General features: G+C 42.1%; 1 protein-coding gene across 6 annotated transcripts in view; it reads left to right on the top strand.

Moving 5' to 3' along the window:
* Positions 1-15616, top strand: part of magixb (MAGI family member, X-linked b) — a 50185-nt gene that overhangs the window by 13949 nt on the left and 20620 nt on the right. For all 6 annotated transcript variants that reach the window (XM_004546372.3, XM_004546370.3, XM_004546371.3 and 3 more), the window contains exons 3-6: positions 1559-1675; positions 7452-7571; positions 12196-12360; positions 14515-14713. In XM_004546372.3, the coding sequence (XP_004546429.3) occupies positions 1559-1675; positions 7452-7571; positions 12196-12360; positions 14515-14713 (601 nt within the window). The remainder of the gene's footprint in view (positions 1-1558; positions 1676-7451; positions 7572-12195; positions 12361-14514; positions 14714-15616) is intronic.

Raw genomic sequence — 15616 nt, 5'->3', positions numbered from 1 at the left:
TCTGTCTACACCCAAACAATCTGCTACACTTGCTTCCAAGCTGTCATCCATGATATTCCTGCACAATAACAGCCTCCCTCCCCCGAGCTCTCACACTCCAAATCGTCGGTCTGTAGTGTTCTGCTCTGCTGATTTGTGCTTGTCAATTATGTCGGGAGGACTGGTTAACATGTGGGTAGGAGTTCAAAATGTTTGATGACGCATGACAAGAGTGTGGCAATCGAGTTGCCTGTCACTCGTAGTGGGGCCTTGATGTTTAGAACAGGGGGCTGGGGGAACGGGTGTCTTTGTCGGCTGCGGACAGAACGATATGTCACCAAAGTGTCACCTGACTGCACCTCCCGATGGCCTTGCTCGCTAGATTGATGGCCAATTTGGCCACAGGGGCGTAAATGGGGACCTTTGCTCCTGGTCGTACTGCTACCGGTAGATCCATTATCATTTCTGAAGTCTGCCTGGTCCTCTCTGTGCAGCTTGACTGCATGTGGTGTGGACATTGATAGATGATCTGATGCTTTGGGTTTCTGTACCACACCTCCTCTGCTACTCCTACTACTACAACTCCCTCTGCTCCTGCTTCGGAATACTGACATCAGGCTACAGTCCCGAGAGGAAGCAAGCATTAATGCTGCAGAGAGGAAAAAAAGAGCAGTGATGCCACACAAATCAAAAATACCCAACTTTAAAATTTCATTCTCTGGTTTTGATGACAGCAAAGCTCCAGAAAATCTTCTTTGCATTGCTGTTATTCCTGGCTTCAGACATATGCTTAAACATTGTCAGTTCATTCAGTTCAGATTTGAATTTTGCTCTTCAGCAGACTAGAAAATAGCAGCTGTTTCGTAACATCACGAACAAAGCCGCCATTTCTCCCAAAGGGCGGCAGGCTAGATTCATTTCCCTTTACAGGCAGCAGCCATATGTGACCAGTCATATGTACATGCTGCCTCCACTAATAAAGTTATATCACTGATCCTTTTTTTTTAAATAGCCCTTTGTAAATTCTGCCTGCTCCTGGGCAGAACCACTGTAACAGCCAGCATGGATAGGGGGTGACAGGAGTGTGGATGGCTCGGCGACAGCCTTCAGGGGAGGCACTGACAGAATGGTCGTCTGTCAGAGTGACAAACAGGAGACACGCTCAGTCCATCCATAACAGCACGCGGCCTGCCATCAAAGGCCGTAAAGCACGCGAGACGATATTAAGAGATCAGAGAGGAAACAAAGCCCCGCTGTGTTGAGCGGCTCTGCCTCCTCTGGTGACAGCCTCTACCGTTGTGTCTGGAACAATTAACCTCAGTAGGCTGTTGTAGGTATATGCACGAGGAACTTGGACAGGCACGTTTAATTCTCAGGAGCTACTATGAAGTGATATAGAGACATCAGCAGGCTGTAAAGTACTGGTGTTAAATCCAGCTTGTCAGGAGTAAAAGTTAGCGCTTTAGATAAATTTAAGCATGCATCATCCGACTGTTTATGCTTACTGAGCTGATTTATTTCCTTATCTCTCTCCTTCCTCATCTCTATGCCAAACTTGTTTTATGTGCCCTTCTCTCAGGCCCCACATTGTGTAAGGACCTCAGGTTGTATCTGAGTAAGTGCTTCACACCCGGATCAGTGGACAGCCAACTTCAGCAGGTCATCAGAGAGAACCTCTACCTCCGTGCTGTACCTTGTAAGTCCTCTCCTGGGTTTCACTTCTTATCTTTATATCCAGTATTCCTGTATTTATCTTGCCTTTGTATATCTTATCTTGTCTACTGCAGTTTCATCCTGATGCTACCATGTGGCATGCCCTAATAGCAAATGTATTGTCTCCAGGTGTAATTCAGTTCATTTCAATGAAATTGTACTGAATTGAATGAAAATACTGATTTATAAGGGCATGTCTCTTTTATTAGTTGGTAATATTTTGTTTTTACACCAGTCTCATTGCTCCTGCCATGTAAACACGATGGTGTTAATTAGCATTTGAGCCGGCAGAATTGTTTTGATCACTTTCTTGTGTCAGTGTATATTTGTATGGAGTTATTTTTTTATGAAATATTAAATGTTGGCATATGAGAAATACGTATATTTTAAATCAGCTTTTGGTAAAGCTGACTGAACTGTAACAGCCACCATTTGTATTGTCACAACACTGAGCCTTTTCCTAAGTGGTAGTCTCATATTTACAATCCACATCCATAAGCTGTTTGACCGTTTGTTTGGTGGGATATCTAATTCTATTCATGCTTAACAAGTTTTTTCTTTTGTCCTGGTGTTTGCATCATGTCCTGAAAATCAAGCCTGTGGTCTGCAAACGCCGTTTCATTTTGATGCCTATGACTAAAATCAAGCACAATGGCAGCCAAAGGCAGCTAGTTGTAGTGCATCTGTTGCTATCTTAATCCTCTGTAATATGACGTCACTGGAAACAGCCAGAGGATATAACAGCTGAGTAGAGTTTTATCAGAGAAGCTTTGTGTTTTGTTGTATTTTCCTGGCTTTCTTTAATAATATCTTTTGTTGTTGTTGTTGTTGTTGTTGCTGGGGGGCTTTTTTTCCCTTATTTTCTTCAGGTGGTAGTGTTAAATATACAACCCACCTCGTGTGTCAGTATTGTTAACCTTGTCGTGGCAGTGTGGAGTTTTGTTGCTAATCTCTCCTTTAGTCCATGAAGTAGGTCATGTGGGACAATCTGCCCCCGCACCACATGACGCACTCGCTGACAGAACAAGGAGCGGTTGAGAAGTGTGTAAAAGAGTTTAAACTGCATCTCTCAGTATACCGCATGCATATTGTCATTACAGTGTAATTGCAATTTTAGCCACACTCCCTCATTACGTAGCCATGCATCTACACAAGCAACTGCTCAGGGACTGAATCGACCAAATTAACATTAAGTCTTTCAGTTGTTTTGTAATGAGAATGGTATCAATAAGGGGGGGATCTTTATATACACAATAAATGGTTGTTAAATGATTTCACACGTTAGTTTGAGAAAACAGAGGATTCATATATGTATACCTATACATCCATATTGATTAGATATTGATTTATCACTTGAAACAGTGCAGAGGATCCAAACTTGGCAAACTACCTCCCATCCCTAGGTGCTTTATTTTAGTAAGAGTGACAATAAAGCAGACTCAGCCCCTGCAAGTGCAATCCCCTGACCTGCTGAAGATGACACCACAAAGATGCTGTTCATCTCATGCTTATAGCAGCACAAGCATCTCCGAACCGATCACATTTCAAATTTGATCACTTGTAGATACGTAGAAGCTGAATTTTCTTCCTTTTTGTTGTTTTTGTACAAGTAGGCAGCTGTGTTTAACAGGAACTTAAAGCTGAAGAGTTTTCATCAGTGGCTCATTGTGGCCCCCTTCAGGATCATGTGCGTGCTCCTACTGCTCCCTCCAACACCTCGTTGAATTCTCTAATACAACGAGTAATTAGCCTCAGTTCAGGTTTTAAAAACGTGTTTGCCATAGGGAAGCAAAGATGGTACGAGAAGACCTCAGTTTTGATTCGCTTTTTTATGTGTAGATAGTTCTTCCCTGGAAACTGTGCTCAGTACCAATGAGCTATTTCAGTCCTTAAACCCTTTTGATGAGACAATGTTCTCTGATATTCAAGCTGGCACTGATGTAAGAAATAACATTACAAAGGCTCAGTCAAGAGGACAGTGCATAAAAATGGAAATGAATTGCAGAACTAAGTAAATGCAGGCTACTGTATCAATAATTCTGAGGTGGAATTAAATTAAAAGCAAATGTCTATCAGTGCCAAAGTGGAGGAGGGGACGGCTGCGGTCTAATAGCCCTGTGTGTGCAGAGAGGATGATCGCTGTGTAGCTTTGGAGAACAGGTACATGCTCAATAAACAATCCTGCACCCTGTGTTCTGTTCTTTTATACAGATTGTTCTTTTTTGTCTTTTCATTCCCGTTATTTTGTTCTGTATTCAAGCTTTGCAGAATTTACATGACCCTCTTCAACTTTCCCATCCATAGTTCTATAATCGCATTTGCACATGTGCCCTTGGATGATTCAGAACCAATGTCACGGTATCAAGGCTGGCTGTTTCTCTTTCTCCTCCATAAAAGACTTTTATAATTGTCTTCTGAGTGAGTCGGAGATAAGAAACATCATCATTTAGTTATTCTAATATGCTTGCTCCAGCATGTCACCCAGACTCTCTGTGCCCTTTTCAACTGCAGGATTTATTGTTGGCTATTTGTGTGCAGTGATCTTGACAGACAGCTCTCTCTGGGTGTTGATACAGAGTTCTGTGTAATTACCTCTTCAATCCCTCCCTCGCCCCGTCCCCCGAGGATCAGAGCGCCGCTTATACGGGGACAGGCGGGAAAGAAGATGTCAATAATCCATCCTGTCTCCCCGCTGACATGTCATATATGTCTCCGAGGAGGGTGCATAGATAATGAATCTGTGACTCTCACCATATCAGCTGGAGTGATGCTGTGTGTCCTGAGGGGAGGAGAAGAATCATAGACATGTCAGATGCCATCATGAGATTTGCAATCAAATCTTTAATTAGTAAAAGAAACTGCTATTTTTTTTTTTTTTTTTAAAGAAAAGCATCTAAGAATAGGGTTTTTGTTTTTTTTTTCTGTTGCCATTTTTGGAAACCGGAGGTGCAAGACCCACCCTGATCTGATACAGATAATGCATCACATCAGCCCTTCTCATCTACTTTAAACGTGGTCAACAGTTTCCTAATAAGCTGGGACTGGAGCGTCAGACATCACTGGAGAAAATGTCCATCTCAAGCCATCCTAGACAGTAAGCCACATACTGGAAAACTCAACATGTGGAAGTATAACACAAAAAAAGAGGTTAGCCCAACAGGCATGAAACCAAACCGATATAGAAATGCATAAGTGATTTGAGCATATACTGTTCATTAAAGGGGACCTATTGTGCCAATTTCCAACTCCATCTTGTAATTTTTGCACTACATGACAGTAGCTTTGCATGGCTCACAGTTAGAAATAATCCTCATATTTATCTTATACTTGCCTTTGCTCATCCTCAGTTAGAAACAAGCTGTTCTAGCTAGTCTGCTTGTAAACCAGCTTCTAGGAAAGATGGAAAAAGAAAAGATGTAGGGAATGTAAAAAAAAAAAAAAAAAAAAATCCAAATCACAGTGATGCTGATTCACACTGGACTAATATTATCTTGGAACCTCAGTGGCTGACAAAGTATAGTAGGTAATTTGTGGCTGAAATTTGACTTTTGACTCTGGGTAATTCTGGTCCTTTGTGATTGTGGCTTCAGAAGAGAAGATCAGTAACACAGATTTATCACGTCTGTGGGGCAGTTTAAAAATAAATCCTGTTTAAAAGTTGTTTTTGTTTTTTTTGTGGGCAAACCTCCTGATTTGTTTTTGTCTCTCTCCGGCTTAACCTGAGCTCACATCCTACCAAGCTAACTCTTAAGTTGACTTATGACTTATGCTGAGTTTAATAATAACTATAGCAGTGAGGTAGGTGATGTTTTCAGTACGAGCTACAATGACTGTCTGACTGTTGACTGTTTGCCAGTAGCCTTTATGCTACAGTTGACCTGTTCTGCATATTATTGTTTTTGTACTATATTACAGCAGCTTTGCATGCACAGTTAAAAAAAAAAATCAGTTTTCATGTGATACTGTGCTTTGGTTCAGCCTCTCATTTCATCCCTTGTCTTGATTAGCTCCCCTGCCTTTAAGCCCCCCTCCCTTTAAGGCAGGCTTTCTTCTGATTGGTTGCCCCTGGAAACAGAAGATGGATGGGTGGGGCTGATGTTTTAATGTCTGATGATCAAATTAAAATTATTAACCTTGAATATGTCTAAAGCCAAGTGCTTAGAGCGGTCTGAAACCCAGGATTTCTTATACATACTTGGAACTCATAATTTTTTAACATTTTCCATGTTTGGTATGAGAGCCTGCCAGTATAACAGTAGTTATGTGACAGTAAATGATGAGGAGCATCATAGGTTACTTTTAGATACATTTTATGCTTCAGAAAGAGCAGGTCAGGCTGATGGAGATTCCTCATGCTCTCTAATGTGTGGTGCCTCTGTGACTACATGGGTGAATTGGCTGCAGAGTGTGTGAGGGCTCATTGTGGGGCTTTGTGTGCACTTGTGTGCATAAAGTCCTGTATGTGTCATTGTGGCTGCGAGAGCTGCTCCCAGGACAGCAGTGCATTAATCATGGGTTTTATAGGGTAGCTGGGTATGACTCCCTCCTGCTGGATCCACAGACATCATATATGGTCCTCTAGGAGAAGGACAGAGATTTGTCCTTAGTTTGGCTTTGGGGGATTTTTTTGTTTGGGTTTTTCTTTTTTCTTTTTTGTCTTGGGAAATGAATTAATTGTTTCAAGGTCAGTATGGGTGCCACAGTGTTCAATTTGCAAATTAAAATTACACCACTGGATTTGCGAAAGATAATTTTGTGGTGTGTGGTGTGATATTTTTCACACCACATGTCTGTACTTGTGTTTAATTGGTTGGAGATTTGGCATTGGGGTTAAAATACAGCACGCACAGAGCGTTACCTGAGTGATCCCACAACGACACAGGATGCTTTTACTGCCATGGCTTGGACTCACCGTTCTCTTCCAGGCCAAGGTCAATGTGAATCAATTATGATGACAGACCATTGATCATCTGAGTGCTCCATCTTCACAATGGTGATAGAGCGGCTTTAAGACTTTCTCAGTGCCTCATTAATGTTTAATTCGGTTCTTATTGATCTGTTTATAATAAAGAGGCCTTGGTAAATGCCTTTTGTCATCATTGTGCTTTTCATGCCGAAGGGTAAATTTTGGTTTGTGGAGGCTTCACCTTGGGCTGCTTTTACAACAACATGGAAATCCTTTTATTAAAGAAAAAAACAAAACAAAAGAATAGCCGACTTGGTTATTTCTCTGCCAAGGAGAGAGCCAGCGTACAGGTTGGGGCTTAGAGTTGTTTGTGTATTTGTTTCCTAACAAGAGAAATCCACCCTGCCAAATTTCACGAAACTTAGTGGTGAATTAGAAGCGGTGTTACATTTTGCTGCAGAGCTGCATCAGTGCAAATTTGCATTGATTTGCAATCAGCAAACGTCCGTCTGGTTGTAATTATCAATGCATGTTGTAGTTTCTCTCCATTTCTACTTTTTAGACAATTTTTGACACTGCTCTGAATTAACCAGTAAAATTAATCTTGTATAGAGCGATAGGGTTGTTTCATATTTCATCTATTTTGTCAAACTTATGTACTTATGTAATCCTAAGCTATTTATAACCTGCTGATTTGCAACTTTTTTTCAACACTGAACTCAGATTGATGACCCCTGACGAGAGGAAAGGGTCTTGATTAACTGATACATCATCCATGTCAGAACTGATGGTGTATTGAGCCCTGTGATGCTGATGTATGACATAATAATTTGGGTTTTTTCTTCTCTCCTAGGTACAACCAGACAGCCCAGAGAGGGGGAAATCTCAGGGGTAGACTACAACTTTGTCTCTATTGAGGAGTTTTTCTCTTTGGACGAATCAGGAGCGCTGCTCGAGAGTGGAAAGTTCAAAGGTAAACACTTCAGCTAACTGCCTGTGCATTCACAGACTGCAAGATGGTGTTTCATTATGCAGGGTACATTACATTCTGGTTAAAAAGTGAGAGATGAAAAGCTTTCTTTACAGCATCTCTGGATTCTGATCGGACAACCCAACATACATCAGACAATGAGAAATAACCCCTTGATGAACACAATTTACATATAGATATCGATATACATATATAAATAGCATAAATTGGTGTTTATATGTCAGAGGATTGCTGGTTAGATTATTATTCCTGAAAAGATAAAATTTCTACTTTTCACTTTTGAATGAACTTAAAAATTTAAAGCAAAGTCCAACCAGATTCAGCTCAGAAAGCAGCGGTGTGTTGTTATTGTTACCCTAGAGGTTTTGTCCTTTTTTTAGCCTTTTAAGGTTAGCCTTCTTAGACTGAGATTTCTATCAGCAATGGGGGACATTTAAAAGTTGATGTGTACAGTAAACCAACGCACATGGATCAGTATTTAACGTTTGACCGTCATTATCCACTGGAGCAAAAACTAGGTGTGATTAGGACACTTCAACACACAGCGAACACCATCCCCACAGAAAAAATGGCCAGAGAAGCAGAAGAACATCATATCAAGAAGGCCCTCTGTAAGTGTGGTTATCCCAGGTGGACTTTTGTCAAAGCCCCAGGTGATCTAAGAGAGAAGATCAACTGCTGCCTAAGCGAAAACCCTTAGTGATGCTTTATGTGTCAGGAGCATCGGGACATGCTCTCTAAACACTGCATCTCTGTGGCTTTCAGACCCCAAAAAACACTGGGCCAAAAATTGGTCCACTCCAAGAGCCCGGTCCCCCAGCACAAAGAGAGTAATATAGTGTGTATGCTTGTTCCCTCCTGGAGAACACGGCGGGTCTGGGCCCAGCGCTGGAAAAATAGCTGCAGGGCAGGATGGCTGCTGTGTTTGCTTGGGATTACTCCTCACCCCCTACCCACCCCAGTTGCTTGTCACGTGCTTCATAATATTGTGCTGTGGACATTTATGTGCTTCTGTGCAGAGGAGTTTTTCTGTATTATCCTTTTGTGTTACACATTTCGATGGTTTTTTCCCCCTTGCTACCTAGCCTGACCTGTAGGTACACTGAGGGCGATCATGGCTCAAGAGTTGGCAGTTCGTCTTGCAATCGGAAGGTTGCCGGTTCGAGCCCCGGCTCGGACAGTCTCGGTCGTTGTGTCCTTGGGCAAGATATTTCATCTACCGCCTACTGGTGTTGGCCAGAGGGGCCGATGGCGCAATATGGCAGCCTTGCTTCTGTCAGTCTGCCCCAGGGCAGCTGTGGCTACAACTGTAGCTTGCCTCCACCAGTGTGTGAATGTGAGAGTGAATGAATAGTGGAATTGTAAAGCGCTTTGAGGGTCTCGAAAAGCGCTATATAAATGCAATCTGTTATTATTATTATTATTACCTATCTTCTGATCATTGGTCAATGGTCATGACAATCTCCATATAAATGATCCAGAAACTGACCTCACAGCCCATTGTTTGCCAGTGATGCTAGTTTTAGTCATTGTGCAAATGTACTGTTTATAAGGTTGCTAAGACTGAAGAAGTCAACTGGATGAATGACGAAATGTTTCACCCACTGAAAACTTTACGTCCAGATTAACAGAATCAACTTTTTGGGACATGGTATACATTCACTGGCTGCTTTCTTGTATACACCTGTTCAACTGCTCATTGATGCAAATGTCTAATCAGCCAATTAGACTGCAGCAACACTTCCAGTGCATTTAGTCATGTAGACATAATCAAGATGACCTGCTGAATTTCAAACTGAGCATCAGAATGGGGGAGAAAGGGGATTTTTGTGACTTTGAACGTGGCATGGTTGTTGATGGCAGACACACCAGTCTGCTCAAAAGCTGCTGATCAGCTGGGATTTTCCCATATGTCCTTCTCTAGGGTTTACAGAGAGTGGTCTGAAAAACAGAAAATATCCAGTGAATGGCAGTTCTCTGGGGCAAAATGCCTCGATGAGGAGAAACGGTTTCAGCTGACTGCTGACTATTTCCATCCCTTTACAACTACAGTGTACTCATCTTCTGATGGCTACTTCCAGCTTGATAACACCATGTTACAAAGCTCCCATCATCTCAAACTGGTTTTTGGCCTCAACAGTCACCAGATCTCAGTCCAGTAGAGCAACTGTGGGATGTGGTGGAGTGGGATATCGTGGATGTGCAGCCAGTAAATCTGCAGGAACTGTGGGATACTATAATGCCAATATGGACCTAAATTGCTCCTTGAATCTATGATATGAAGAATTAAAGTGATTCCTGTACAGGGGTCTTTGCTCAGTCTTTTTGTAAGGGTGAATGACGAATACATGTACAGATTCACGCATGTTTCATCTGAGCCTTCGTCTGGAAAAGGTCCCTCTCCTTTGGAAGACTTTCTGGTGTGGGTCCAGTGCCAAAAACCGTGCACCCCAGGAAGCCTAATCATTTTCAGACCTGTGTTGTTAACTTCCTGCCTGATGTAGACCCTGGAAAAGATCTTCCTCACCCACCTGGTGAGCACAATACTTGACCCTCTACAGTTTGCCTACTGTCCTGGGTGGTGAAGGTCATCACTGACTTTGTCATCTGGTGTGAATTCAACCACCTGCATATCAACACCAGTAAGATGGAGGAGATGGTAGTTGTGTTCCAGAGAAAACCAACTCCTGGGTGTTCACCTTAACAGTAAACTGGACTGGTCAGAAAACACTCATGCTCTACACAAGAAGGACCAAAGTCGGCTCCATCTGCCCGGCAGGCTGAGTACTTTGGGGTGTGCAGGTCTTTACTGAGGACCTTTTATGACACAGTGATGGTCTCTGCAATCTTTTATGCAGTAGTCTGCCGGGGAGATGGCAGCATGGAAAGGGGCCGGAGCCAACTAAATAGACAGGTGAAGAGGGCCAGCTCTGTCCTGGCCAGTCCACTCGACTTTATAGAGGAGGTGGGTGAGTGGAGGATGCTATCCAAGCTAACGTCCATTATGGACAATACCTCATATCCCCTGAGCAGCTTGTTTAGCTGTTCCAGCCATGTTGTAGGACGGAGCACTCATCCCAACAGTAGTCAGGCTGGGCAAAACACACATACAATAGATACCTGCTAAAATATATGTGTAGGTATAATCACTCCCACTGCTCTTTGTGTGCAAATGAAAAAATCTCAAAGTGTATTTTACTGTATTTACCAACCACTTATAAATAGTACAAATTACTCTTGTATATATTTTTTACTTTTTTATTTTGTACAATATTTTTTCTTATTTATTTATTATTTATTTTTCTAAAATATCTCTAATTCACATTTTCATGTAACATGTGAATTTCCCCAGTGTGGGGTTAATCAAGTCTATGTCTATGTCTAAAACCACAATTTTGTACCAGTGCAGGAGTCAAAGAAGGCAGACAGGCAGGTAGTGAAACAAAGGTAACTTTAATCAGACTAAAAGAAGAAGCATCAAAAGGTGCCGCACAAGTGAAAGCTGCATGAATCCAAAAAAGGAAACGACGTGACCAGAGATCAAGTAAAAGAGCCAAAAGTTAAACAGTTAACAGAAAAAAACACCATGAGACAACTTGTCATCTTTACATTTTACCTTCTGTCCATGTTGCACAACTGAGATTTATCTTGTAAATTTATAGGTGCTCTGATTTGTTGCTTAAGTTCTGTTTTTTTGACATGAGCCTATTTCCATTCTTTATGCTTAGCTCAGCTAAATGTCTCCTGGCTCACATTAAGTGTGCATTTATCAAACCCATGTCATATCGGTCTTCACATTTACTTCTCAGCAAGAAAACACTGGAAGACTTTTGTCACCCTCTTCCCTTATTGTGCCTCTAACAGTGGCGATGTGTAAGGTAAATACAAGGAGGCTTCAAAGGCTAATTCTTGGTGCTTATTCATGAAAGCTGGTGATACTCAGCTTGTATCTTCCCCACAGACTCCTCCTTTTGTAAGGGTCAGAGTGCTGCCTCTGATTAAAAAGCCTCCATACATTAACATCCATAATTTATAAGAGTTTAATGGGAGCAATAAATGCCATCCTCACCTGCCTTGCATGTGACATTGACGGACATATTGCTACAGCAAAGCAGTCTGGAGTGTCGGCAGCGTTGTTCGTCCAATCGCCTGCAGAAAGCGCAGTAAACGGTGACGGCTGGTGACCTTGCTGCTGAGTTCACTAATCTAATGTTTCCCTCAGCCCATTTGGATCTCCACGAGCCGAATGGAGGGGTGGAGGTAATTTCATTTCTGCTTTAGGAGTTGGAGCAGATGGCTCATTCTAAGAATGTAGTTTATGATCTCAGGGGATACATAACAAAGGTGTGTACATGCATATGTCATATGAGGTATATATGTGCATAATCGTGCAATTTATTTATCTCATGAATTCATATCATGTTTGAACTGTTCATATAGGCTTTGTGAAATTAATGATCTTCAAATTAATGCCAGTGGATTTGAATGGCCCCATAATGTACATTAATCCCAATATCTCAGTTTATTTCATTATAACATTTAACTTTTTCATTGCATCTCAATTGATTAAGAAAGGGTGTCTCTCTTCTGCTTTTCTCCGTCGCAGGGAATTACTACGGCACACCTCGGCCCGTTCACGTTAGTGCAGAGAGCCCCCCCATCACCTACCAGGAACACCGCAACCTGCTCAGAAACTTCCGCACACGCAGCAAATCGCTCAGCAACTTGGAAAAGGCTGCACCAGAAGGCATACACAACGAGGGAGACTCGGGCAAGTGTCGCTGAGCTAAACTATGGCCGGTGCTGGCAGAGCAATAAATGTTCGTCTGCATCTAAGTAATCATAAATGAAGCATTGAAGTTATCAGTTATATTGAGTTATTTATATAGCATATCAGCAGTGGGAAAATGTATCTTCTCAGAACTGCAAAGTATTCAGCAGCTTAATACTGCGTCGTCTCTCTATCAATAGCTCCAGTCTCCAATGCCCAAATTAATCAATCATTAGCATGATTAGTATGCTCTAAAATCTCAGTTGGGCTGTGGCCTCATCGATTGCTGGATCACCTCCAAGGGAAGGTCAAGCTGCCTTGGGTCAAGCAGGCAAAGAGGGAAGCAGACAAGTGTGCACACACAGAGGTGAGGGACGAAAACTAGCAAATCATGCGACAAGAAAGCAGCATTGTTCGACTCGAGTCATTGGGCTCCCCAAACATACGGTCATTGTAGGTTTTTGTGGCAGTTGTGACCAAAATACTATCTCGTTTAAAGAGAAGGCTTAAAAGGCTCATTAATCACCAGTGAGAGAAAAGACTAATGCAAAGAGCTTACTTTCAAAAACATATTTAAATAAAAGCATCATCAGCGAAATGCACTTAAAGTAGAAGCAGCTTGTTACTAATAATGCTTCGACTTGTGAGGTACTCCTTTTTTTTTTTTGAGTCCTAGTGCAGATATCCTTTACCTGGGACTCAGTGTGGGTATTAGATCATAAAAATACAAGAATATTTATTCAGTTGTTATGAAGATGCCTCCAAATTTGTAGTGGTTAACACATTCGCTTGGAAAATAAAAGGGCACTGGTTCGAGTCCAGATGGGGACGCAAATTCTCTTTGGTTTTCTGCCAAATCAAAAACATCTGGAGCTACCTGCTGTGGCGACCCCTTGTGGCGAGAGAACATTTGGAAGTAGTTCTCATTCAGACCATGGGTGATTTTTCATATGGACCTACATTTACTGAGCCAACCTGGGAGGCACGAAGAGCCCGAACACTCAGAGGTTTCTGTGCTCTATTATATATTCCAGAGAGACTAGAATAGCTTCCAAAAAAGTCTAGGAATAATGAGAAATAAATGTAAATGACCATAAAGACACACAGTGACCATAAGAGATGCAAAATAACCACAAGTTGAAGCAAAAATGTGCAAAAGCTTTGCAAGATACAGCGATCAAGACAGGAAATGATCACATATACAGATATTTTTGTGCTTTCATGATTAAAAGGAAATGACAAGGGCCTCCAGCCATACACCTTCAAATGATAACAAGCTACAAAGAGTAAAAAATATAAATTATAAACAATATTACCCTTTGAATTGTGGTGAATAAGCGTGAGTGAAATACAAATACTGCAAAATTATATACTTGAATAGACTGCAGGCACAAAGAAGTGAAGGCAACATGAAACTAGTACACAGGAGCTGAACAGAAGGTGAGTGTAAGATTAAATATTAGAGAAAGGGAGCACGGCAGCAGCGTAGGGGGTGGAGGTGGCAGGTAGGGTGGCTGAGTGTTAAGAAGGGTGAAGGCAGGGAGCCAGAATGGGACAGAAGATAAGAGAGAGGCAGGCAGTGTGGGAGGTGAGAAAATCAGGCAGACAGCTATCCAGAAACGTGCTCCAAGCAGTCAGGTATTGCAGCAGGCAGTCCGGACCGGTGCAGGATGCAGGCAGGTTGGAGTTTGAGAGAGCCGTCCAACACCCTGACCTCTGCTGAGTCATCTTTTGAAGTGACGATGCGTGGGTGGATGGGTCCAGCATCACTTGTCGCGTGCAGCAGGACTCCCAGTGTTAGGGCTGACGTCTCTTAAATCCATGCTGGAGCTCAGAACTGAAGGACAGCTACAAGGACAGCTAGGAAAGAAAATATGCTTATTTTTCATCTACTGCTAGTGTGGCATGCATAGTCACATATTCTTCCTCCTTAGAGAAAGGACAAAGACAGCTGAGATGCTGACCTCAGGTCTTTTTGCCTGACAGCCCCCAGTGGAAATGCCAGAATAAGGTCATTACAGCTTGCAGGAGAAACTTTTTACCTGCCACATCCGTTCAATAATATATCAGTGTTAAGTATTTCTTCTCTGTCATAAAAAAAAAAAATCCTGCATGTGCACGTGACAATAAAAGTGATTCTGACTGTAATTACAGGAGGCTCTGCGGGTGTTAGCAGCAGCATCCCTCTTGGTCACCGGTCTCCCGGTCGCACACGAGCATCCAGTAGCGGAGGCGATGGTCACGTCATAGAAAACGGCATCATCAGCAGCAGGAGTGGTGCCAGAGTGAGAGGCGTGATGCCCGATCACTGGGAGCAGGCCTTCAGTGACCCAGGAGAGTCAGTTTACATAGAGTAAGTGTTGCCATAAATCTATTAAATGAATAGTCCAACATTTCAGGGAACAGGCTTATTCACGTTTTGAGATTTAACTTCTATTCACATGGGATTATTATTCAAAGGGGATCTTGTGATTTAGAAATTACCCGCCCCCCACGTCTGTATTTTGTGCAGCACGTTCGCACAGGATCAGTGAAGTCTGTGTTTTACTTGAATTTACTGACATCTGTGGTCAGCAGCTACAGGACTAAGATTAATAATAATAGGCTGCCACATAATAACAGCCAAGTCTGTTGAAAGACAGCAAAATGTTCATTACCGATTCCTGTCATTGCGGTTATCCATCTCCTCATCATCCTTGTTCTTCTGCAAGAGGATATAAAATTTCTATCGGTCTTTATGCTGTATAGTGACACTAACCCTCCTTAATTTGTAACAGTCACAACTCTGACAGCAGAGATGCACAAGCAAGGTGTGGAGAACAGAAAAGTCTTTCCAAATAGGCAGAAGTTAAAGATAATTTCATACAAATAAAATATAAATAACACCACAGCACCTCTGGGATTCACCATAAAAAGGTTATCTGTGGTACAAATATTAACTTTTCAAATTATGGATCCTGTAGATTTGTATGAGATTTTGATCTCAGACTTCTTGAGCAATTATTACAAATGACTAGAGGTCTTCAGATAATAAGTCCTGTGTGAATAAGGCTTTAGACAAGAAGATCAATAACACCATTCTATCTGCCAGCTTATTATGAAGCTAAAGCCAGGAAATACAGAACAACAGCAAGGCTGGCTTCTTTTTTTAAACCCCAGCAATAGCTGGGTTGCATGCACTTACCAGCTTAACATGGCCGAACCCCACCCATCTACTCCTAATCCGAACCTAATCACTGACGTAGAAATATTTAAT

Source organism: Maylandia zebra, linkage group LG20 (genome assembly GCF_041146795.1).
Source record: "Maylandia zebra isolate NMK-2024a linkage group LG20, Mzebra_GT3a, whole genome shotgun sequence".
Lineage (NCBI taxonomy): Eukaryota > Metazoa > Chordata > Actinopteri > Cichliformes > Cichlidae > Maylandia > Maylandia zebra.
The sequence above is the reverse complement of the archived record's forward strand: the minus strand, read 5'-3'. Positions and strand labels throughout refer to the sequence as shown.